At 38.0% G+C, this 25,201-nt stretch overlaps 1 protein-coding gene across 4 annotated transcripts in view; it reads left to right on the top strand.

The window, feature by feature from the left end:
- The window catches only part of LOC140708546 (surfactant-associated protein 3-like), a 41,224-nt gene extending 16,242 nt beyond the window's left edge, over positions 1-24,982 (top strand). Inside the window, exons 2-4 of one of the 4 annotated variants that reach the window (XR_012090945.1) lie at positions 7,256-7,346; positions 21,334-21,489; positions 23,216-24,982. Coding sequence is in view for 1 of the 4 variants with exons in the window: in XM_073010936.1 (XP_072867037.1) it covers positions 7,256-7,346; positions 21,339-21,489; positions 23,216-23,228 (255 nt within the window). In the remaining 3 variants the exon portion in view is untranslated. Of the gene's footprint in view, positions 1-7,255; positions 7,347-7,876; positions 20,723-20,934; positions 21,490-23,215 lie in introns of those variants that run through there. The other 3 variants (XM_073010936.1, XR_012090946.1, XR_005235339.2) reach the window with 3 other exon arrangements.
- Positions 24,983-25,201: the final 219 nt, after the last annotated feature.

Here is a 25,201-nt window from a genome sequence, read left to right as displayed (position 1 = left end):
ATTATATGACTGACACCCACCTGAGGACATTTTTGTTACTGTATTAAACAAAAGAAAGACTTTGTAGTATTGTAGAAACAGTATTACCAGGACTCAAGAATTGCCTGTAGTTTAACTTTACACCTTCGTCTTTGTAAGACCTTGGGAAAGTCACTTTACCTCTTTTAGCCTTCATTTCCTCAGTTGTAAAATGAGGAGCACAATGTAAATTATTTGTCATGGCACTTTATTTATATTATTGTATATTGGCAGCTTTGTTTGCACTTATTAATCTCTCCTAATGTTTATTTCTTACTCCATCTTAATGATTGTTTTTTTTTTTTTCTTTTACAATTTTAAGAGGGACAGAAATATTTGGAAGATAACTTTTAGAGGTGTTATGTGGGGTAAAACTTTGTGTTGACTGTATTCCACTTTATACAGTTAGCCTTTCTCCTGGAAAGAGTAAGGGTGTTGGTAGCCATTTTGAAACACTGGACTGCTCACGAGTCACATTTTATCCTTACATGAACAAAAAGATGACTATTTAATCACTTTTAAGGTCTACTAGGCTAATGAATGATTTAGCTCTAATTTTTAGATTATAGATTTTCCTGTCCAAAATGATTCTATTTCTCAAGACAAATAACTGCATGTTCTCAAAAGGCTAGTGTATGGATACAGTTGTGACCCTTAAAATCATAGAAAGTGTGCTGCTTCTAAAAATAGCCTCCTTATTTTAAATTCTGCATTTCTTTGGAAATTTCCTGTTATTTAATTTTTTTTCCACTTAAGGGCCTGTTTACATTAGTAATATATCTTCTAGAGCCCTGGGAGTTTATAGGGTTTGTACCTAGAAAACATCCCAGCACTATTACTATGCTTCAGAGACATACAGGGGTCCCAGGGCAAATCAAAATGTTTTTAAATGTATAACATGTGTGAAGTTGATGAAAATTCATGACCTCTCTGTCAGAGCTGCTTGAGTTTAAATCATCAGAGAAAGGTGAGTGCAAAGAATTTTATTTAATACTTTTATTCTGGAATCTTTCTCATTCCTTGCTCATGGTCCCAGGTTTTAGCTCTGTTCTACTTAACAGTCTGATTACAAAAATAAAAAATTAGCAGTGTGTTCTAAATTGCTTTTCAGAATTTTCTGCTTAAACCACTGCTCAGATATATAACTTTTAAAGAGGGATTGAAATGTAGTTTGAGAATATAGTTACATACTACAGAACATGCAAAATACATGTGGAAGACCGCACAAGTGCTGGTAATTCAACTGGTTATACTTTATGATTTAGAAATATTTTCAAATTTGCCTTTTAAAATTGAAAAGAAAACATTGCAGGGAAATTCACAAAAATAAAAAATCCCAAAATACTGTGGTTACTGAGATCAGCTGTTTTTAAGTAAAAATCCATTCAAAGCAAAATAAAAGGCATTGTGTGGTGTATGCCGGCTAAAACTGAGAACACAAGAGCATTGCAGTTAATTAGAACCAATCAACAGGATGCTTTGCAACATTTCTCACATCAGTGCACCATCTGATCTTCATAATACACATTTCCCACAGTCTTGATGCAAAAAGGACTGGAAATAAATATTTAACTCATCAAAAATATATGATGCTTTTTAACTGTGCTTTCTAATAATTATTTTCAAGTTATTGTTATGAAAATAAGATCTTGAAAATCTGCAAAGGCTGTTCTATTTGCATTCTAAGGGGGATAATCTTAGTTACCTTTTTTGTTTTGTTTTAATTTTATCTGTACTTGAACCTGAGAAAAACACTGATTTTTAAGACTAATATTTAGGACATGAATTTGTTTTATTACATGTTTTATATATGGCTGTTGTACTTATGAAAGATAACTGAGCTTTTCTTGGGTAAACCATCATATTATGAATGATTAATTAGTACACTATAAATAATGAAGCACTACATTATAGCTGTTTTCATATTAACAGAACACTGAACTAAATTAACTGCATTAACATCTACATCATAAATGTTTTAAACGAATATGCAATATTTAACACTATTCTGTTTCTACAGTTTATTCAATGCCTGGTTCAACCCAGAAAAGTTTTGCTTTAGTTTCATTTATTATACTCACAAATTGTTCTACTAGGAAAAAATATTGTATAGATTTTGTCATATTTTTGTTAAGTTCATAATTTGTTCCTTATAGACATTTGTTTCCTTTTTTTTCTTCCCTGCATCTTACTTTTTCTTTTTTCTTTTCTTTTTTTTTTTTTTTTTTTTGACAGTCTTTGTAACCTTGTCTATATATTAAAGGTAGAGCTCCCTCTGGGCCGCTGAAGTGCTTCAAAACAGATTCACAAAACAGTTTGTTAAAAATACGTTTAACTTGAATCAGAAATATATACAACTTGACAATAGTTTGTCATCAAGTTTTGCTTCCTCTTAAAAGCTAATTTATGGATGTCTAGCAGGTATCGTTTTTAGAGACAAAACTAGCTGTGAAACTGTTGCTATTAAAAAGAGAATTATCTTCCAAATGAGTTGATGATCCATTCTTCTAAATTTATAAGGTACAACTCGCTGATGGAAGTAATTTACTCTTCAAACTCTGCAGTCATCTCTTGCCAAAAGAAAATGTTTGTTTATTTCGTTGTGGTCTGTATGTTTTCTCCCTTTACATCACACAAGATGTTTTTCTCCTCCCAACCCCCAAAAGCCCATTGCTAAATATTGTCTTTCTTGAACACTCTGGTTTCCGTAGGAAAAAAAAAAAAATAGTTTCAAGAAACTGTCTTCACGCTAGCAAATAAACTTTGTTCTTTGTCCTTTTCTTTGAACAGATTTGATCTACTTCCATTGCAGGAGGTGTCTCTTAGCTAGGTTCTCTTTAGAAAAGTTACTCTTTCTACTAATTTACAGAGACAGCTTTGATGACAAATACTTTATTTAGAGCACTCATCTTACAAACACAGAAAAAAGCCCATGTTAGGATGTAAATCTTTTTCTTACTAACTAGCCTTTTAAAGGCAATAATATTTGTGTTTATATTTTAAACATTTGATATATTTGCCCATTAGGATTGAAGCATTAGCCCCAAATGTTAACTGCTCCAAAGAAAAGCAGTTTCAACAAATAACCTGAAATTGGCTCTGTTACACCAGTTTGATTTATAGGAATTTAAATAATAATGGCCTAAAATGCATATTACAATAACTCTGCTTATCTATAATATCTTAAGCAAATAATTTAGATAGAAAAGTCATTTGATAAAGATAATTGGTTCAGGCAAAATAGAACTCACATTCTTCTGCCAGATAATAATTCAGCGGCTATTCTAACTTCAGTAGTGCTTTATTAGACCCAGTTCTCCTTCTTCTTAAAGACTTAAGAAAAAAGACACATTCTTTATCTTTAAACAATTATTTTAAAATAAGTAAACAGCAGGAATGGGATAAAACTTCTCTATCAGATTTACTTGCTGTTATTCAATTTCTCAAAAATTTTCTTAGGGGACAGGAGTGTCATATGTTTAGTTTCAGGACAAAGGCACCTTTTAAAATGAAGAGCTTAAACAAAATCTATAAAGAAGTTTGCTTAACAGAGAGTAGGCTAACTAAGCTTTTAGTTGTTAAAATTATCAAAACCAGGGGGAAAAAACTAACATTTAACGAACTTTAAAACTAATGTGAGGCTAATTTTTAATAAAGAACATCTTTTAAAAATAATAGAAGCAATTATGAACAATTTCTGGAATCCACTTTGGATAACATGTCAAGCAGGCACATTGTTTTACTATTCTTCTGTGATTTTCTTAACTTCCTAATTAAGAAAAATTATGTAACTTCAGAATGTATCCAGCTTAAGGAAACATTTTTATGCAGGATGGTACCCAGTTAAAACAAGACAAGACAAAATCTTAGAGTCAAACAACATTAATTAACTCATTTGGCAATTATGTATTATTGTTGCTATTATTATTTTGTTTGATTAATGATCAAGCTATTAAATAATTCAAATAATTCAGATTTCTAGCTGTGTTATAAAATGTTCTTTTAATAATTTAGCAATTAATTATAAACCCCTTGCATGTGATTCATGAATATTCACTTTTATATCTTGAGACATGCATTTAAATTTTACAGTTTATTAATTGCTTTTAGCTGCATGTTGTATTAAGGTGCAAATAATCTATTGTAAGTTGGTTGAGTTCATTTAAGAGAGTGTTTACATTTAATGTTGCTTTTTAATAGACAGAAATAAAGTTGCTAAATTCAATACAAGGCAATTGTTAATTTGTTAAAGTTGCAAAAATTTTGTTAAAATGTTTTGGCAATAAAAAATTACATAGATATTAATAAATCTTCACTTTATGACTTTCTATCCTATACACTTTTTAATTGCTTTAAATATATAAATATATTATTTATTTTTAAAGGAATGAGCAAATTAGAATTCCAATTCTAATTTGAGAGTTTAAATTTTTCAACAGGATAATTAACTATTTGCTTGGCTTCAATTTATCTGTCTTGTACATACAGCGATTTGACAGAACTGACTAGTGAAAACTAACCAAAGCTAGAAATCAACGGAGAGAATAGTCAAGAATGGAAAAAGGAAGAGTTTCAGGAAATGATATTTTCCCATCAGTGGATAGGCATGCATACATTAAAGGCATAAAAGGCCGTGGGAGGAGAAACAAAAGCTGTAAGCTAAGGATCCTGCAAGTCTGAATTAACTAAATGGGGAAAAAAATGAAATCATTCTGCTTAAACCTGTTCACTAATAAAAGGGGAATCGCTTTTGTTAAATATGCTTGGTGTGATTATCAAGCAAAATTTTTTTCTCCCAGACATCTATGAATAAAACATGGATTTGAGCACTAGGTAAACAAACAATAAATGGATGAGTTCAGTTACAACATAATAACATTTTATTTGGAAAACATATATAATCATATTTGTATTGGCAATCCAAATTTAATGACTTCTTTCAGTAAAATCAAAGTGCCTCACAAATAACATTTAATGCATAAGGATTGTTTATTCTTTGCCCATTTTTTTTTCTGTTTTCTCAAATAAACAGATTTTTAAGGTCTCTGCTGAACCATACATAAACTAGGTGAAATATGATTTTTCAGAAAAGATTTTCTTTTGGATTTTCTTAATTTTAGGTTACAGATGCTGTAAAAACAAATTTAAAAACACGTTTTTGAGATAGGGGAGAAAATGTTTTCAGTCTGTGTAGCCTGGGCTGATTTGAACAAGACTCTGTGTGTAACCATAGTCTTTGGCTTATTAGCCATTTCATCAACACGACATCATCTTCTGCAAAATATGAATGAGGAGAAACCATTTACAATAAGAAAAGCAAACAACAGAATGAATTTCCTCTGTTGGTGTTTTGTGAGACTGTTAAACAGAAAATGGAGGGAAGAACTCTCTTTAGACGATATCACTTAATTAAGTAAAGCATCCTAATCAGAGTCCCCTCCAATTGTAATGACTGTAGGGAGTCAAGTACATTTCTGTCTATATTAGAGTATCTAACTGCAATGATTTATTGATATTTATTTTAGAAGTGCAACACAAAAGCAATAAAACAGAGGAAGCAGGGAGAGAGGGAACATGCCATTGCTTACTACAGTTACAACCAGAACACAACAAACTTCCTGATTTTCATGTGGGAGGTTCTGCTTTCCAAAATCAGAGCCCACCTTTATAAGAGAATGTTCCTTTCCCTCATTTGATTTTTCCAAATGTTCACTGTGGCGTTTCTTTGTCCATTAGATGAATCATTGATTCACTTTCCTCACTGCAAGAATCACTGCAAATGAGTGGATGAGCACCTGCTGTTTTCTGCAGTGACATTACTGGATTGCATTCTACCCTGATTTTAGTCTTAAAATACAGCTTCTCTGTATGAGAGAGAGATTGAGGAAGGAGAGTAAATATACAGTATAGGCAGACAGACATTGGCTGCCCTCCAAGTTGCACACAGCATAAACCTGTTTATCTGCTACATTTCACAAATCTCAAAAACATGTGAATAATCAGGCAAGCAACTGGATAAGTGATTCACACTAGGGAACCTAACCAATATTCTGATGAGAGGATACTATGATGCTAAGATGTTGAGGCAAATAGGCTTGTATTGTAGAAACTGCATATAGTAAAGTTGATTAGTGATTCAAAGGAGAAAACAATCTGTACTAAAATGAAGTTGAGGCAGTATCCCACCCTGTGGTCTTTGGTTTGTTATATTTATGTACAAGTTACCTGGATAATTGAGTTTAAAAATATTCATTCATTCATACCATTCCAATAATTGGGGTCAGTATACATTGATTGGCCTTCATGTTAGTTGTCAAGGTAATTTATTTCTGGAGACCAAGATCTAAATATTGAGGGCTAGTGCCTTAAAACCCAAATTATACCAACACATCTATTTGAAATTAAATTACCAAACACGCTTAGAACCTATTCATTTTGAAGAAGCAACTTTTCTTGGAAGGCTACAGTCAATTTTTATTATTGTAGAAGATGAATTGTCTGAGAATAAGTGAACTAGGCATGTAAGGCTCTCGTTATAGCTACATCACTGCTTTCTCTATTTTTCTCTTTGTTTCTTCTTCATTTGCTGATCATTTACTCTCCCTTTGCCTTATTCCCATGATTATTGTGCTTTAGCATTTAGCTGTGAAGTGGAAGCTCTCAAAGGTTTTGAGGCTAACCCCAAAAGTATACATTGGTTCTGATAATTTCATGAGTTTGTTTGTGAATTTTAGGCTTAAATCACTTCCATAAACTATATCTGGTTAATTACAGCAAGATGAATTATCAACTTGCTTGATATATCTGTCTATTCGCTTATACGGTAGACCTGTCATCACAGGTCTATACCAGGAAAATGTAGGTTTCTCTACATTTGCAAACCCAAAATACTATTCCAGAAAGAAGAGCAATAATACAACAAGGCAATTGAATAAACATTGCACATCCTACAGCTTTTTTTCCCCTGCATTGCAGAAAGGCAAATTGCTAAAACTTTTTGATACTGGAAAACTTTGTTAAATTATGGTAACCAAAGACATCATCATCTTAGCAACAGAAAGTCTTGGAGAAGGTAGGTGACCTGGAAATTGATGTTCCAAACAATATTCTGCTACATTTGAGCTTCTTCATTAAAGCTTTGCCTCAAGAGAATGTATGTTGAGTCTACTGCCAATTGCATCTGCCAAATGTTTTTTATTGTCTGAACATTTTCTCATCTTCTTGCTTTTCGTCTCAGGTTCTTTTTATTCAGGATCAGGCACAGAGACTGACTGAATGGCTCCAATTATCAGGATTTGAAAACCCAGTATCAGAATCTACCACTTTGTGTAAGTCTGCCCTGAGCAGTGTTTTCTTTAGCAACAGGACACTTACATAATATGGGATCATCTTTTCTTCTTTACTTCTCTCTGACCTTGTAAAATATGACAAAATTTTTTCATGATTAATAAGTCCACTGCATGGGAGATTTTGCAGGAAATGCAACATAAGAACTAAAAAGCATTCTTTAAAAGATATGTTCAGGTAAGTGACAAATGGAAGTTTATGGGTGGTCAAGGGTGTTACTAAAATTGTTGACAACCTAATCAATAGTCTGAAGACTCAACACATTGATTTTTTAATCATAGAAAATTATACTAGGCTTTCTGTGTGAGTTGGGTTTTGAGTATATGCCCACAAAGCTGAAGTTGGTTCTGTGAACCTCAACTAAGGTCAACCACAGATGTTTTACGCAGCCAAGAAGAACCTTTTAAAAGTTTTTTTTTTTTTTTTTTTTTTTTTAAAGTGATAGCTATTCTGATTAAAAAAATCATCACCAGGGGCCAGGTACAGTGACTCACGCCTGTAATCCTAGCACTTTGGTAGGCCAAGGTGGGCAGATCACCTGAGGTCAGGAGTTCAAGACCAGCCTGGCCAACGAAGTAAAGCCCCATCTCTACTAAAAATACCAAAATTAGCTGGGCATGGTGGCAGGCGCTTGTAATCCCAGCTACTCAGGAGGCTGAGACAGGAGAATTGCTTGAACCCGGGAGGTGGAGGTTGCAGTGAGTGGAGATCGCACCATTGCACTCCAGCCTGGGCAACAAGAGCGAAACTCTGTCTCGGGGGGAGAAAAAGACCAAAAACAATCACTAGGGCTGGGCATAATGACGCATAACTGTAATCTCAAAACTTTAAGAGGCCGAGGCGGGCAAGTCGCTTGAGCCCAGGAGTTCAAGATCAGCTTGGGCAACATAGTATGACCCTTAGCCAGGCATGGTAGCACACACCTGTAGTCCAGCCACCTGGGAGTCTGAAGTGGGAGGATCTCCTGAGCCTCAGACATCTAGGTTGCAGCAGGCTGTGATCATGCCACTGCACCACAGCCTTGGTGACAGAATGAGACCCTGTCTCAAAAAAAAAGAAAATCACCAAATCCTACATAATCTATATACCACAGGAATCTTAGAAATAATATGTGGGCTGCAAGTGAACTTTTTAATTCTCAAAGGCAATACAAAAAGGATATGAAGTTAAAAAAATAAAAAGTTGTTCCTTTCTTTTCCCCTAGTCTCCTCAATCCCATTCCCCAGTGGTGGCCTTAATAGTCTCTCATATATTTTTACCAATTTTTAAAAATTCATATGCAAGCACATCATCTTTTAAATCACAAATAAAATCATACAATATATTTACTATTTTAAGCTTGTTTTTATTCACCTCAGTGTATGTGACTGTTGCTCCATGCCCTACACATGGGTTTATCTCATTCTTCTAGAGCTGCAAAAGATATTACATAATATAGTATTATAGATATAACCACTACCATGTTGATAGATATGTAGGTAATTTCTATTTAATTTCTTTGCTTTTACAAATAATACTTCAGCAAATGTATGTATAGTTTTTTTTGTTCTTCTATAAGTGTACTTGCAGAATCAATTCCTTGAAGTAGAATTGCTAGATAAAAACACATTTACAATTTTTGAATTATATTGCCACATTATTGACATAAGAAGTTGTAACCATTCATTTTTCACTGACAATTTTTGAGAGGTGAGGATTTTGACAAGCACTGAAACGAGTTCTGTGTGTGACACATCTGCCTTCTAGTCCATGTCTTCAAACTTGGCTAAACAGAGTTCAGTGGCAGCTGGGAGGCTTAGTGATTATCTCGTGGAAAGAAAGAATCCTCCTATGGCCTATGTGCTCGGAATAGCAGCTGTGGCTGGGAGGAGCAGCACTGGGATGGGGAGAGAAATAGCTAGGGAAGTACAGCTGCCATCAGTTTAGGACTGGGCCTGAGTTTTCACCAAGGCCACTTCCTAGAAGCCTTCCTGACACGGGTGGGGGCTGAAGAGCAAAACCAGGAGCCATTCCCACAGGCTGTCATGAGAGTGGAGAAGCAGCTACATTAGCACCATGTGCAGCCTCGCTTTCTGCGCACACTCTCCATCTCTGCTCAGATTCTAATCCACGTATGCATTTACCTTTTCTCCATAGCTCATCCTGGCTTTTAGGGAAGTGCTATTCTCAGTCACCTGTGGCTGCTCATCAGCAGGCAGGAGTTCTCTAGGCTTCCTCTCTATTTTACCACTTAGTTTGTCTCTGCATGATTAACCCAGAAAATTTGCCCGACATTGACCCAGTCCCCGGATTTGAAGAGACAGCCTCATCCTTGAAACTTTGACTCCTTATTCAATACTTTTATCTTTATAAGTCCTGTTTTCATCTTGAAGTAGAAACTGGGAAGTGCCTCTTAATCTACACCTAGATCTCAGCCTTTACGTTGAGGGGTTACTTGAATGTTCTCAGGGTTGCAGTTACACTAGAAGTTTGGTTTGTATTTAGCATTAACATGCTAGGCACTATGGTAGCCCCTGTGGGTGCAAAGATGAATAAAACACAGTTCATGCCTTCAGAAGTGTATACCATAGTGAGGAGGAAGCACTAACAAACGCAAGCCACTCTGAGAAGCGTTAGAACAGAGGTATTTAATTAAAAAATTCTATGAAGTCTCAATTCTGGAAATTTATCCTACAGAAATTTATCCTCAATTCTGGAACTTTATCCTACAAAAGGACTTACAGACAAGTTGTTCACTGCAGCATTGCATGTTATGTGAAGACTTAAGAAACACCCTGTCAACAAGGACATTTTATGAGTCCTATATACTGACATGGAGTGATCTTTGGGATATATTTTATATGAGCAATCAAGCTGCAGAAGACGTATGGTGTATGTTGCTTTTTGTGTAAGAAATCTAGGAAATAAAAATAATGCATTAATGCTTGTATATGCATAAAAACATTGGAAGAGCCCGGAGGAACACAGGGCAAGTGTTAACCTATAGGGGGCATCAGGGATTAGTGGGGTGGATAGGAAAAGGGAACATAATACAGCTTTTCAATGTATATGTTTTAATGTTGTTTTAATTCTTGGGCTATGTGATTGTGTTATCTAGTCAAAAATAGCATATTCGAAACTTACATAGTAAAATAAGATTTCCCCCCTTCAACTTCTGCATTTCCCGAGGTGTTTGGAAGTGCTTGGCTACATTTATCTGGGATAAAGAACATTACATGGGACTGGACAAGGGAGGCTCTGAACAGGATAAAGAAATTTTCTTAGAGTCTACTGAATTTTTCTTACCACATTCATAAATCCACTATCTCATGGAGATGATTTTGAGCAGAGCTAGGAGAAAGAATAGATATTCTTCACAAAATTCTGAGAGATGGAATTTCTGGGTTTTTGTTTTGTTTTGTTTGAGACAGAGTCTCCCTGTTGTCACCTGGGCTGGAGTGCAGTGGTGCGATCTCAGCTCACTGCAACCTCTGCCTGCTGGATTCATGTGATTCTCCTGCCTCAGCCTCCCAAGTAGCTGGGACTACAGGCATGTGCCACCTCATCTGGCTAATTTTTTGTTTTGTTGGTATTTTTAGTAGAGATGGGGTATTGCCATGCTGGCCAGACTGGTCTCGAACTCCTGACTTCAGATGATCTGCCTACCTCGGCCTCCCAAAGTGTTGGGATTACAGGCGTGAGCCATGGCACCCAGCCTGAAATTTCTTATACACAGGACACATGTAAGATATGGGAATAATTTCAGATGTTTCATTCTTTTAGCATCCTATAGGCAAGGCTGTGAGAGTGGCCACTTCAGGTTTCCCATGATGATGTGGTAGGAAAGGCATGATTTACCCATACCTTGAGTTGACCTGCTTAAGTCATGAGGTTGAGCAATGTGAAACTTTTCTTCCTAAAGCTTTAAATAGGCTGGGCATGGTGGCTCGCACCTGTAATTCCAGCACTTTGGGAAGCCAAGGTGGGAGAATCACTTGAGCCCAGGAATTAGAGACCAGCCTGGGCAACAAAGTAAGACCCTGTTTCTACAAGAAATCAAAACATTAGTGGGGCGTGGGGGCATGCGTCTGTAGTTCTAGTTATACGGGAGGTGGAGGCAGGAGGATTGTTTGAGCCCAGGAGGTGGAGTCTGCAGTGAGCCATGACTGGCCCACTGCACTCCAGCCTGGGTAATAGAGCAAGACCCTGTCATACACACACAAAAAGCTTTAAATAAAGGTCTCATGCTGATCAATGAATAAGAGAAATTGGCTGCCTTACCAAGTAAATGCCTCTTTTATTTAACAAAGATGTGTCCCATAAATTTTCTAGAACATCACATTAAAGTGATTTATAGAAAGGTTGTGGGATAGAATTAGATCTTGAGAATTCTCTGGTCTCTTCCATAAAGTGAAATCAGGAAGTTTTGAAAGAAGGTGGCAGAGAATAAATAATTTGCGAGGAAAAATGTTTATGATGATTTCATGATTATAATGTTAGAAGACTGTTAAAGAGTGATATAATCATCACAGGAGCCACACAAGGACATAAAAGGCCCCTGGTGGATGAGGAGGACTTTACTTCCCCGTACATCTCTGCACCAAAGCTCATTACTACTATGACTTCCCTGACTTTCCAGTTCATTTTAGTCCTTTTTGGCCGTAAGACTATACCTAGGTGATAAGCTCTGGTTACCCAGGAAGCATGGGGGTAGGTGAGCATGAAGGGGTGATTCCCTGCCTTCCATTCACCAGTTTCTCTCATTGCTTCCGTCATCCCACACAAATTTCATCTCTCAGCTGGTCTCAAATCAGTCCTGTGACAAGAGTCTGAAAAATCCTAGTGATTTAGGAAGGAGGCTTTCAGATATGATAAAGTGACCATATAACATATCTAGCCTACACCTAGTATCAGTTTCTTTTTTGAAGTACTAGTGAGTCATTTTATTTTTTATATGATTATCACGCAAATGTGAACATGTTAAGCAAGTTATTGCTAGCAATCAGGACCGCTTGTTACATAACATCAGTAAGAGGGACTCAGGTGAGAAACAACTCTGATTATAGGTATTTAGCCCAAATGTACATCAGTTGTAACTCCTTCAATGTATTCTTTTAGCAGTTAATTGAAATACTTTATCAGTGAAAGTCTTGACACAACAGTTACACAAACATACACATAAGAACATGGGGAAATTAAATAAGACTTATAATATACACCTTAACAAAATGATGGCTTAATTTGTACTCGCTTTGTAATTTTAACTAAATATTGTGGTGAGTAGTTCTTACTTTAAATCCTAAGTATATGGGCATTTATTACACACAATATGAAAATACTTCAGGAGGCTTGTGATTAACGCTGTGGTATTCAGGCACAGTTTATAGCAACTTTCAATCAAAGACAAAAGGCCCAAGCAGATAATGAAACACTTAAAAAAGATGTATGTATACAACCAAGGACTTAATTCAGACTTTCTCATTTTATCTCAGTTCTAGTTCTTGGCTTATCAGGGATGGCCCCAAAGAAGTATTCTCTGAGCCTGGCTCAAGGACGCCCTATGGATTAGCCCCTAGGGTAGGTTGACCAGAAAAAGTACAGGATGTTCAGTTAAATTTAATTCCAGATAAAGAGTGAAAAATTTTAAGTATAAACATGTCTCAAATATTGAATGTAACATACTACATTTAAAAGTTAGTTGTTTATTGGAAATTCAAATGTAATTAGACGTTTTTTATTTTCATTTTTTCTAAATCTGGCATCCCACGGGTGCTGAAGAATACTCAAATACCTCCTTTCCCTGCCCACCATGACTGAACTTGGATCTTTCAATCATATGGACACATGCTTAAACTCTTACATACTCACTCTCTGAGATAAAATGCCTTACAGATTTGAAATCCTCAAATCCAGAATTTCTTTTTTTTTCTTTTTTTTTTTTTTTGAGATGGAGTCTCACTCTGTCGCCCAGGCTAGAGTGCAGTGACGCGATCTCCGCTCACTGCAAGCTCTGCCTCCCGGGTTCACGCCATTCTCCTGCCTCAGCCTCCCGAGTAGCTGGGACTACAGGCGCCCCCTACCATGTCCGGCTAATTGTTTTTGTATTTTTAGCAGAGACGTGGTTTCACCGTGTTAGCCAGGATGGTCTCGATCTCCTGACCTCGTGATCCGCCTACTTTGGCCTCCCAAAGTGCTGGCATTACAGGCGTGAGCCATTGCGCCCAGACCAAATCCAGAATTTCAATCTAGCTCCACGGTCTAGATCTCTTATTGGATATTGCCTATTACCTAAGCTTGTTCCCTCCCCATATAACATTTTGTTTATACCACATATTTTCAAAGACATTTTTAAACATTTGTTTTTGAAGAGAAACATCAATTGCCTCGCCGCTAAATGCAATACAGAGAACATTTGAACATCTAAGTTCTTCTCTCTCTCTCTTCCTGAACTTAAATGCAATTTTGATTTTTCTTTCTTTTTGTTTCAGACGGAGTCTCACTCTGTCACCCAGGCTGGAGTGCAGTGGCGCTATCTTGGCTCACTGCAACCTCTGCCTTCCAGGTTCAAGTGATTCTTATGCCTCAGCCTCCTGGGTAGCTGGGATTACAGGTGCATGCAGCCACACCTGGCTAGTTTTTGTATTTTTAGTAGAGATGGGGTTTTGCCATGTTGGCCAGGCCAGTCTTGAACCCCTGACCTCAAGTGATCCACCTACTTTGGCCTCTCAAAGTGCTGGAATTACAGATATGAGCCACTGCGCCTGGCCCAATTTTGATTTTTCAAAAACATGTTCTTATGGTTTGGTGCTTACATTTTAAAGAGTAGAGAGATGTGAAACGAGATAGGAGAGTGCTTTACAGACTACGTTTGTACCTCTAGATTAGTCTCTTGGAACTGTGGTAAAGGAGCTACTCAAAGGTTTAATTTAAGATTTTCTAAGTCAAACCAAATGCCACTACTACTAAAATACAGGAACTAAAGAAAAGGAACAGCAATTTGGTAGGATAAAGAATAAAAACTGCAGAGTTAGCAGATTTGAGATCAAGTCTTAGCTCTGTACCAGAAGTAGCTGTGAGATCCTAGGCAAGTCATTTAGCCTCTGTGACTTGCCAGTTTCCTCCTCAATACAACAGGGATAGTAGGGCCACCCAAAAGAGACATGCTATTTGTAGAAATGATTTGTAAACTTCAAGTCCAATCCAGATGCTTGCAGTGGTGATGATGAAGATGATGGTCAAGACATAAACATTATACAAGTCAATTATTAAAGATATTTAAATTTTGACTCTCAATTTTTTTACTACCTACTTGGTTCACAAGAACTATATATATAAGAGTATTGTTCTTATATGGGTTGAGAAAAGAAAAAAGACACCAAAAACTAACCCAATTTCATATACTTTTAGAAAACAGCTAACTAAAAGGTTATGTGTCTAAAAATGGGATGTTTAGAGTAAAATATTTAGGATCACATTAAAATCATGGATAACAGAGAAGAACACTGAGAAACATTTTGTTTAAAGCCATTTACTTTTATTTTTGGGTCAATACTCATTCGATACTCAGCCTATTTATTTTATAAAAAGCATTAGCAAGGTCTTTTCAGACTCATTTATTATTATTATTGCCATAATCAGCTTGGAGTTTTCAGTGCATAGTGAAGGCTTTGAGGAGATGTTGAGTGTATCTATTTGTTCAGTGATAATAGAGAGGATGGAGCAAGAGAAGAGGTGGGCTGTATGCCCTAGGGTTCCTTTTTGGCACTTGTGTCCTATGCTCAAGGAGAAGGGTGGAGGGGCTCCCAGGCCAGCTCTGGTGAAGACTGCGGGGGTGCTGAGCTGTCTGAGCACTGGATGCCAACTCTGACTGGAGAGTATTTATCCTTGTTGAATTTTACTTCAGGCTTTATTATATAACCAACACATACATGTTACAGAAAACTAGTGAATATAGATAAGCAAACAAAGAGAACTTAACAGTCACCCCTAACTCTTCCCCGTCCAGAGCTTTGGAATGCTCGTGAGATGCTAGTTTGTGTTGCACTGTATCCCCACGTGAGTTGTGAGCTCTGTGAGGGAACAGAGTTCATCCTGCTCTGTCAGAATCCCCAAAGAGGCCTATTATGGTAGTCTGCATGGAGGTGTTACTTAACATACACATTTTAACCAAGGCATCTAGGTTGGCTCTAAAAGTCTTTGTCACCAAATCCTGAGCTCCATCCTTTACAGGGTCTCGAATTCCACTTCCACTTCCCACACTTGGTCATAAAAGTAAGGGAGTTGGGGTTCCAGCGCTACATTAAAAGTGTCTACCTTTAGAACTCAGGATCATCTGAGGGACTGAGTGGAGAGGGATCAAGTGGGATAAGCCTGGCCCAGTCATCAAACTTTACTTGTTGGAGTGGAGCAGTTACCCTAAGTACCTCAGGTTGTTTGCCTTTGCCCCAGGTGCAGATTTCCATGGACTCAGTTCTGGATCCTGGGACAAAGAGGGGATGGTACATAAAAATCAGAAGACACATCTTCACCCAAGCCTCTGAGGCTTTGGCGAGGCGGGCAATATTGCTTTGGAAATAACTCGATGGAGAGAATAAATAGAAAGAGGCATTTTTCTCCACTGCACCATAAATCACTGAGTAGCATTGGCCCATCTGTGCTCTGGGGTATTGGTGGCAGCGCCAGTAGAACATGCAGTGGTGGTGGCCAGCAGAGGGGCAAGTGGCCTGGTGCTATACAGGAGGCAGTGGTTTCCAGAGAGGCACAGACATGGTAGAGCCCTGAAGTCCAGTGGGATCTAGAAGTATTCCAGTTTACAGTAGATGTGGTTGTACCTGTAGGACACAGTGGTAATCAATAGAGCAAAACAAAATCATAAGAGTGACATCTTTCCCAAGAATTATAACCAAGTACTTGCAAGATACAACCCAAGACATGTGTGTTGCATGTGTGTGTCTGTGTGTGTGCGGAGAAGGGCAAAAACTCTAGAGAGGGCTCCATTGCAGACATCTGACCTGACTTCCTCTTTCCTAAAACCAGTCCTAAAAGGTGTTACTAAAGTAACAAAATGATTGTCCTTACCAGTCATTTGACTAAACTATTTTTGAACTCACAGCCTTCCTCTGGTGTCCTATAATACTTGAATTGGATTAAGGAATCTCTGACTCTCTCCCTAGAATTTCTGGGTTAATAATAATATTGACCTTGTAGGGTTGTTAAGAGGATTAAACAGTGTAATACTTGTTAAGAGCTCAGCACAGTGCCAGGCACATAGTAAGCACTTTTCAGTATTAACTCTAATATGACTGCTGCCTCAGTTCACCTCCCAGACAGGTCTCATTTTCTGCTTAGTGTGCTCACTAACCTTAAATTGTGACTCACCATTAATGTCCTTGGACATATTACTTAATTTCTGGGTAATCTGAATTAACCCTACAAATATGGAGCCCACTGTGTGCCAAGCATTGTGCCAAGTACTGCAGACCCATGTATAAACAGCTCAAACATGCCCCTGCCTACAAAGCGTGCAATGTCTAGGAGGCAGGGGAGGCAGCGAAATGAGCAATTTTAATACAGAGCTGCAAGGAAATCAGATGTGCATATGCCCACTCATCCAACTTGTGTTGGACCAATAGTTAATAGACTCATCCAAAAAGTCAGTAAAGTGGAGAGTCATTAAAAATGTTATCTACATGCCTTAAATGTTCTATTTCAATTTAAAGAGAGTAGAGGTTGTTAGGAGACGGGAGCAGGGGAATGTGGAGTGGTTACTCAAGAGTACAGGGCGTTTTTCTGGGGTGATGAACAAGTTTTGAAACTAGACAGAGTTGGTAGTGACACAGCATCATGACTGCACTAAATACCATTGACTTGTATATTTTCAAATGGTTAATTGTATGTCATATAAATTTCACTTCAATAAAATATAAACGTATATTATTTTGCCAAATTTTTGATGCAAGGCTAAGGACTTTTCCTTAAATATATGTCCAGCAATTGAAGTCCCGGTCATCTTTCTGATATAAACCACATCCATAATATATACACATGTTTTATTTCTATTTTAATTTCTTTAAATTGGAGCAAGAACTTAGATACTGACAAATCTATGTCAGAGTAGAATCTGTTTAGATGTTTAATGATTTCTTTCCATTTCCAATTTTATATCCATGAGAGTAACTTTTAGAAGCTTACATTTATGTCTTTGTACATTATGAAACAACTTTCTGTACTTATATTTTATGAATTTACATAAGATTTCCTCAAATAACATAGCTATAACCATAGTAAAACTATTATAAAATAATTTAGACTAAACACATCTGACTCTTGGTAGGCATACAATGCAATTCAACTGGTGAGAGCAGTAGTAAGATGAGTGTATAGACAGCAGCTTATCAGCTTTGAGCGTTGGGGAGGGCAGGGCTGTAGTCAGTGTGCTTTACAAACGAAATTACATGTATCAAGTAAGCTGGTTAAATAGAGGCCACTTTAAGAGCATTTGTAATACAGTGGATGTCCAGAAGAAGGATGCTTAACCTGGACTGGGGGTTGAGGAACGTCTTTCCAAGGGAAGTGACATAAGTTGAGATCTAAAGGTGTGGAAGGACTTACCCAGAAGAAAAGTCAGAAGAACTGTTTCAAGCACTGGAAACAACCAGAGAGAGAAGAGAGGAGCATTGGAGGAACAGCAAGAAGTATTGCTGGAGTGTGGCGTGCAGAAGGGGATGTGTTGAAGATGAAACTTGGAGAGGATCATGTTAGCCATGTTAAGAAGTTTAGACTTCATTTTAGGGACAGTGGAAAGCCACGGAAAATTTTTAAGTAGAGGACTGACAAAATCAGACTTGTGTTTTAGAAAGATCCCCTGGACTGCATTCCAGGGACCAGAATAGAGATGGTGGTAGGGCAGTGGAGGGGTGAAGGGTAGGGAAGTCCAGTGACGGGGCTACCAAGGAAGTGGTGAAATGAGCCTAGTACTATAGGGATAGAGAAGAGTACACATCAGCTCTGAGAGGCAGGTAGGGGGTAGACTGTACAGGGGTTACTGACCAAGTGTATTTGGGGGTGAAGGAAAGAAGGAAGACCAGCTTTGGTGATGGTGTCATTTGCTGAAATAGAGAACATGGAACAAGAGTAGCTTTGGAAAGAAGATGAAGTAAACTTAGAATATATTGAATTTGAGGTCTAATGAAGCTGTGGGATGTCCGTTAAGTAGCTAGACATGTAACTCTAAAACTGGATCTCAGTGGTTAAAGGGGCCAAAAAGTCATATAAGGTAGGGAATGGAAAGGATGCAATGAGTTTTATCAATGAGGAGGTCCCTGGTAACATTGGTGAAAGCAGCTTTAGAAAGCAGGTAGGCACATTAGCCCAATGGTAATGGGTTGGGGAGCGTGTGGGCATGAGGAAATGACCATGGGTACTTAATCATTTAGAGAATTTGGGATTTGAAGGGGAGGACGGAGTAGGGGAATTTCCAGAATAGCTGAAAGAAGAGTAGGGGATGAAGAACATATTTAAGTATTACTAAGATGAGTCAGTAGAAAGGTAAAGGCTGCAAACGTAAGGGAGGAAATAATGAGGGGGTTAAACACAGAAACCCACACTTAGTATGGAACGCTGTTGTGAGGGGATAAGTGAGTAAGCCCATGTAAAGCATTATGCTCTGCCGGGCACAGTGGCCCATGTCTGTAATCCCAACACTTTGGGAGGCTGAGGCAGGCAGATAGCTTGCGCTCAGGAGTTCAAGACCAGCCCGGGCAACATGACAAAACCCTGTCTCTGCAAAAAACACTAAAATTAGCTGGGCATGGTGGTTCACGCCTGTAGTCACAGCTACTTGGGAGGCTGAGGCATGGGAATCCCTTGAGCCCAGGAGGTTGAGGCTGCAGTGAGTGGTGATTGTGCCATTGTTCGTTCCTTTCATTCTCTATGCACTGCCCATCCCCCATTTTGTTTCATCTGTGCCCTGATATAGTTACTTTGGCCTGTGCCTTTTTGGCTGCATACCTGTGGTTTTGGATAGTTACCCAAGCAATTCTGGATGGACATCTAGGTTTAGAAACTTGCAGAGACTGGTCTAATGACTTGCCTGTCCCCTCTTCCCATATATGGCCTCAGCAAACCCCATTTCTCAAATGTGTACTCTCATTTTCACTGTCATGTTTAGCTGCTCAGCAGAGGTGATGGGCTACTAACCACACCTGAGTCATCTCATGTACTCTTTCAGACTTCAAAGTATCTTAGCTTTCCATTTTTTCAACTAAGCTAAGATGGGAGGTTTCTGTTCATCGTGGAAAGAGGCTCTTTTCTCCTCATAGACGTATTCCAATGTTTATCTTTAATTATCAACAAGAATTATTAAATACTTAGTTCATTGCTTGCACATGGTATTCAAAAAACTGAATTTTCCTTTCCTTAGTTCTGTTTGACACATTTCATTTCCTCATTGCTCACTTCTTAGCCATTTTTCTGCCATACAGGCCCTCCTCCTCATGCCCTCTTTTTTTTTTTTTTTTTTTAGCATTTCGATATGTTTCTTTCCAATTATTTCTATGCTTTGGAAAAATATAATTGAAAAATTACTGCACGTTCTTTTTTCACTTGCTATTTTAACATAACTATTTTCCTGTTAAAATTATTAACTATAATTTTGATAACTGCTAGATATACCAGCTATACCAAGCTTCATCTGGCCATTTTCCTATAATCAAACATTTAGGTGCTCATTTGTTTACACATATATTTTTGTTCACATTGTTTATTATTTCCCTACCTGAGGCTTCTAGAAGTGGGATTACAATGGTAAGCAATTTAAGAGGAATACAAAAGCTAGTTTCATATTAAGAACTGATATCACATTAAGAAGTGATACTGCTGTTTTCTCACCAGCAGACTACTAACTTTTCAAGTCCCATTGATATTACAGCAAAAAAGAATGGCTTTACGAATCTCATTCATTTTATAAGTAGCATCATCTTCATTTTAAAAATATAAGTCATCTAATTGTTTACAGTGTTATACACTGTTCAGAGAACTACATAGCTCTGATTCCTTCATTCCAAAAATGTACATTCCAAGGAAGATACACCAATGTGAAGATTCACCAAATGCAGACAAGAACTATTAAAAGTACCCCATGGATGGACCTCCAAATGAGTTTAGGGTAATTGCACTTAAAATATTAGGACCAAAGTACATTTATTTTATAGATGGAGGAGGGGAGGAGATGAGTGGGGACCAGCTGAGACATCCAGTCTTCACCTGGACATATGGAAAGAACAAATGTGCGATCTACTCATTCCCTCCGAAGGTCTCTGTTGTTACATATTTCCTCCTCTCTTCCAGAGCATAATAACCAATGACTGCTCTCAGAAAGGTACTGTGACCACCACTTGCTTGGCTCTCCAACCTCTTCCCCCATTTCCCTCTTGATTCCTCTTTGCCATATCACCTTCTGTCCCCTAGCCTTGCCTCAGGTCCCTGGCGAATCCTGCCCTTAATCTGTGGGGGTGGTAGGTGGCACTGGTTTGAAGAGCTTACTGGATCTCCCTCAGTGAGTCAGCCTGGAGTTGTGTTTGAAAACCACAGGCCCTGACTGTGGCTGTCAGACCTCCCAGACACCACCTGCTGCTGCCCGTCATCATCTTCAGGTGCTGGGCTCCCCTGTGGGCCTCCTCCTCCCACCTCTGCTGCAGCAGTCCCATGGGTGCCCGCCCTCTCTGACACCACACAAGAAGCCATCTAGATTCCAGGAACAAAGTCATCTTTATTTGCCTCCTTCCCACTGAAGGTAAAAGCAACATTAATAACCACAACAAATACTTAGTGAGTGCTTACTATTATTCATTTAATTGTTGGCCCTTCCATCCCTGGCCATGATGAGAGATGTGCCATAACTTACTCCTAAAGAGACCTGAGGACACACGTGCACAAACATATTGGGTATATCATCACTGGCATCAAAACTGATTTTCCCTGTCTACCCAGAACAGGCCCAAGGGAGAGGGAAAAGTGGATACCCACCTGTGTCGCCGTTTGTGTGCCAAGTCCAGGAACAGTCCATACAGCCCTGCGGCATCCCACGACGCTGTCACAAAGAAGTTCACCCGAGGCCGAGGTGTTGTCATCAGAATGTTCGTTAAAGTAGGAACGCTGACCTTGTTCTTGGGCAGATTCTCTTCCTGTGGAGTATCCAGCCTGTTTGCCTAGTTTCCTTGTTCTTCTGGGGTCTGATCTCTATCTGTTTTACTGTATTCCAGCTACCAAAGTGGTATAAGTAAAATTGAAAGAATTCTAAACAGCTTTTCCCCCCATGTTAGCTGCCTCACGTTAATGTGGTCTTATGGTCTGCAAATAAGTGTTTTGATGATTTGGCGACTGCAGTTATCCATACTAGCTCTCCTACCACTGACTACTGACAGCTAATTATTATCGAATACCCACCCACCCAGGGTGAGTTATAAGTTATACCAGGTGTTTTGCTTAACAATACTAATGCAATTAACTTTACTGTTTACTCTCTCATCTTAAAGTAATCAGCTGGTAAAATAAGATGGATTGGATAGGTACTTGAATTTTTTTTGTTTGTGAGGCTTTTCCCCTATTCATATTAAATTTAAACTGTTTTTCAAATTTATTTTACTATTCATATTTCCTGTGCATGAATCATATAATCATGTCCTTTGCCCATTTATCCGTTGGGAATATTATTAGTGTTCACATGTATGTTTGAATAACTTTTCATATACCTGGTGCTGATAATTCTATTTTTCATGTATGTTGATTTTTTTGGTTTTTATTGTTAGTTATTTCTATTACTTAGAAGTTAAAAACTTATGTAATTATATTTGACCATTTTATTTCATTTCTAATTTCTCCATTTGCTCCAACGGTAAGAAAATTATCACTTTACAGTGAGACTAAAAGCCCTATATATTCTTTTAGGTCTCTATTTCCCACCATCCCTGATATTTTACTCTGACATTCTCTAGGCCTTACAGCCCAGGCCCCATAATTATTCAACACATTATTTCCACAAAGGTTAGATGCTTGTGTTACGACTTCAACTGAGCAGTCAGCTTAGAGTCTACTACCTACCCATTTATCCCGTCTTTACAACCATTTGTCATGTCTTCTGTTGTCCAAGGGACTTACAACATTCACACCTAACTTCAATCATTCACCTACTCATTTGCTTATTCACTCACTCACACTTTCATTTATTCATTCATTTACTGTATTTGGCACACACACTCTAGGATGACCACCAGGGATCCTTGCTTCCTGGTGTGTCCACTCTTGTGTGTAGGCAGGACCTAGGAGTTGCTTCTAACCAACAGAATATGGCAAAAGTGGTGGGATGTTCTTCCTGTGATCATGTTACATAATATAAGACGCTGTCTTGCTAGTAGACTCACTCTAGACGCTCTCCTTTTTGACTTGATGAAGTAAGCAGTCATGTTAAGGAAGCTCTCATGGTGAGGAACCTTGGGCAAACTCCAGCCAGCAGTCAGAAAGAAGCCTGGATCCTTGGTCTTAGAGTAGCATGGAAATGAATTCTACCAATAACCTGAGTGAGCTTAAAAAGGGGTTTCTTCCTCAGTCAAGTCTCCAGATGAGAACACTGTCCAGGTGTCACCTTGATTACAGTGTTGTGAGACTCTAAGCAGATGGCCCATCTAAGCCATGCCCTTACCTAGAAACTGTAAGATAATAAGCAGTTGTTGTTTTGAGCCACAAAGTATGCAGTAATTTGTTACGCAGAAATAGAAAACAAATACACAGTGCTGTGCTAATGATCATATGCATGATCTCTTCGTGCTTCAAGTAATGGTCTTAAGCCTGATACTAATATTATCTTCATTTACAGATGGAGAAACTGAGGCCCAGAAATTCATCTCCAGAATGCTTTGCTCTTAGCCACTATACTATTATGGCGTATTTTATCATTATGTATTGCATTATTTCATGGATTCAAGTTTATCAATGTCCTTTGACAAGTTTAAAAATCTGTCTGCTCACATGCACACGTATGTTCATTGCGGCACTATTCACAATAGCAAAGACTTGGAATCAACCCAAATGTCCATCAGTGACAGACTGGATTAAGAAAATGTGGCACATATACACCATGGAATACTATGCAGCCATAAAAAAGGATGAGTTTGTGTCCTTTGTAGGGACATGGATGCAGCTGGAAACCATCATTCTCAGCAAACTATCACAAGAACAGAAAACCAAACACTGCATGTTCTCACTCACAGGTGGGAATGGAACAATGAGATCACTTGGACTCGGGAAGGGGAACATCACACACCGGGGCCTATTATGGGGAGGGGGGAGGGAGGAGGGATTGCATTGGCAGTTATACCTGATGTAAAGGACGAGTTGATGGGTGCTGACGAGTTGATGGGTGCAGCACAGCAACATGGCACAAGTATACATATGTAACAAACCTGCATGTTATGCACATGTACCCTAGAACTTAAAGTATAATAATAATAAAAAAATAAAAATAAAAATCTGTCTGCTAAAGCCTATCAAATGCATTAAGGAAAAATCCCACTTGGCACATCTCCTGAACAAGGTAGATGTTTTTATAGGTTCAACTCTATAAAGACATTTCATGTAACTGTTTTGTGCTGTACTTATACCATACATCTTGTAGAAATAATATTAGATTCATGAATAGGAAATATTTTTATTAAAAGTGATGGGCTGGCTGGGAGTGGTGGCTCACGCCTGCAATCCCAGCACTATGGGAGGCCGAAGGGGGCGAATCACAAAGTCAGGAGTTCCAGACCAGCCTGACCAACATGGTGAAACCCTGTCTCTACTAAAAATACAAAAGATTAGCTGGATGTGGTGGTGCTGACCTGTAATCCCAGCTACTCAGGAGGCTGAGGCAGGAGAATTGCTCAAACCTGGGAGACAGAGGTTGCAGTGAGCCGAGATGTTGCCACTGCTGCACTCCAGCCTGGATGACAGAGAGAGGCTCTGTCTCAAAAAAAAAAAAAAAAAAAGCGATGGATTATGAACTATTTAGAAGAAAGAATAATCATGACAGACATGAGTCCTAAATGCTTTGAATTTATCTGGAATTAGAATGTTCAGAAAAACATTAGTTAAAATATGCTGCCGCTTGGATTCTGTCTTTAACTTTGCTGTAAGACTAAAACATTTAATCTATGTCTTACTGTTAACATTTCTGATCAGGTATAGGGAAAAACATAATATAGAGAGATTTAGAAACACTTTTTTTAACTGCTAAAGTCCTATTTGGTTCATTGTTCTGAGGAGTTAAGGTGGAATTGTGATCCCGGTACCATGTCTTCTAATAAAAGTCATTTTTGCTCTGCATTTATCAGATGTTAATTATTCATACTGTATGACTGAGGATTTTGGAGGCAGAGAGAGATTCATCTGCAATATTTGGAACACCAGTGGAGGTCTACATCAACACAGAATTTACACAGCAGCTGGTGCTAGTCAGAGCTAATGATAGAATTTCAGTTTAATAAAAAGACCCCCAACTGAGCATACCCTCTTGAAAAAAGTATACTTATCAAACAGCTTTCAATCAGTTCAAGAGAGACACCTTAATTGGGAAGAGGAAGAATTGCAGAGTAGTTTGTAATCATGCCAATTCCAGATCAATAACTGCATGTCTGTTCTTTGGTAGACATAGCTTTTGCTTTATATTAAGTAATCACTTATATATTCTCTCTATTTGGATAAGGAAACCTTTCCTTTATTTGACAATGCATAATGATATACTCTTTTAATTCACCTCTGTGTCTTTGTAATAAACATGTGTAAAATTTAGACATGTGATGGTAAAGGTCAATATAATTAT

This window comes from Chlorocebus sabaeus, chromosome 24 (genome assembly GCF_047675955.1).
Source record: "Chlorocebus sabaeus isolate Y175 chromosome 24, mChlSab1.0.hap1, whole genome shotgun sequence".
Taxonomy (NCBI): domain Eukaryota; kingdom Metazoa; phylum Chordata; class Mammalia; order Primates; family Cercopithecidae; genus Chlorocebus; species Chlorocebus sabaeus.
Note: the sequence above shows the minus strand (reverse complement) of the source record. Positions and strands in the feature narration are given on the sequence as shown.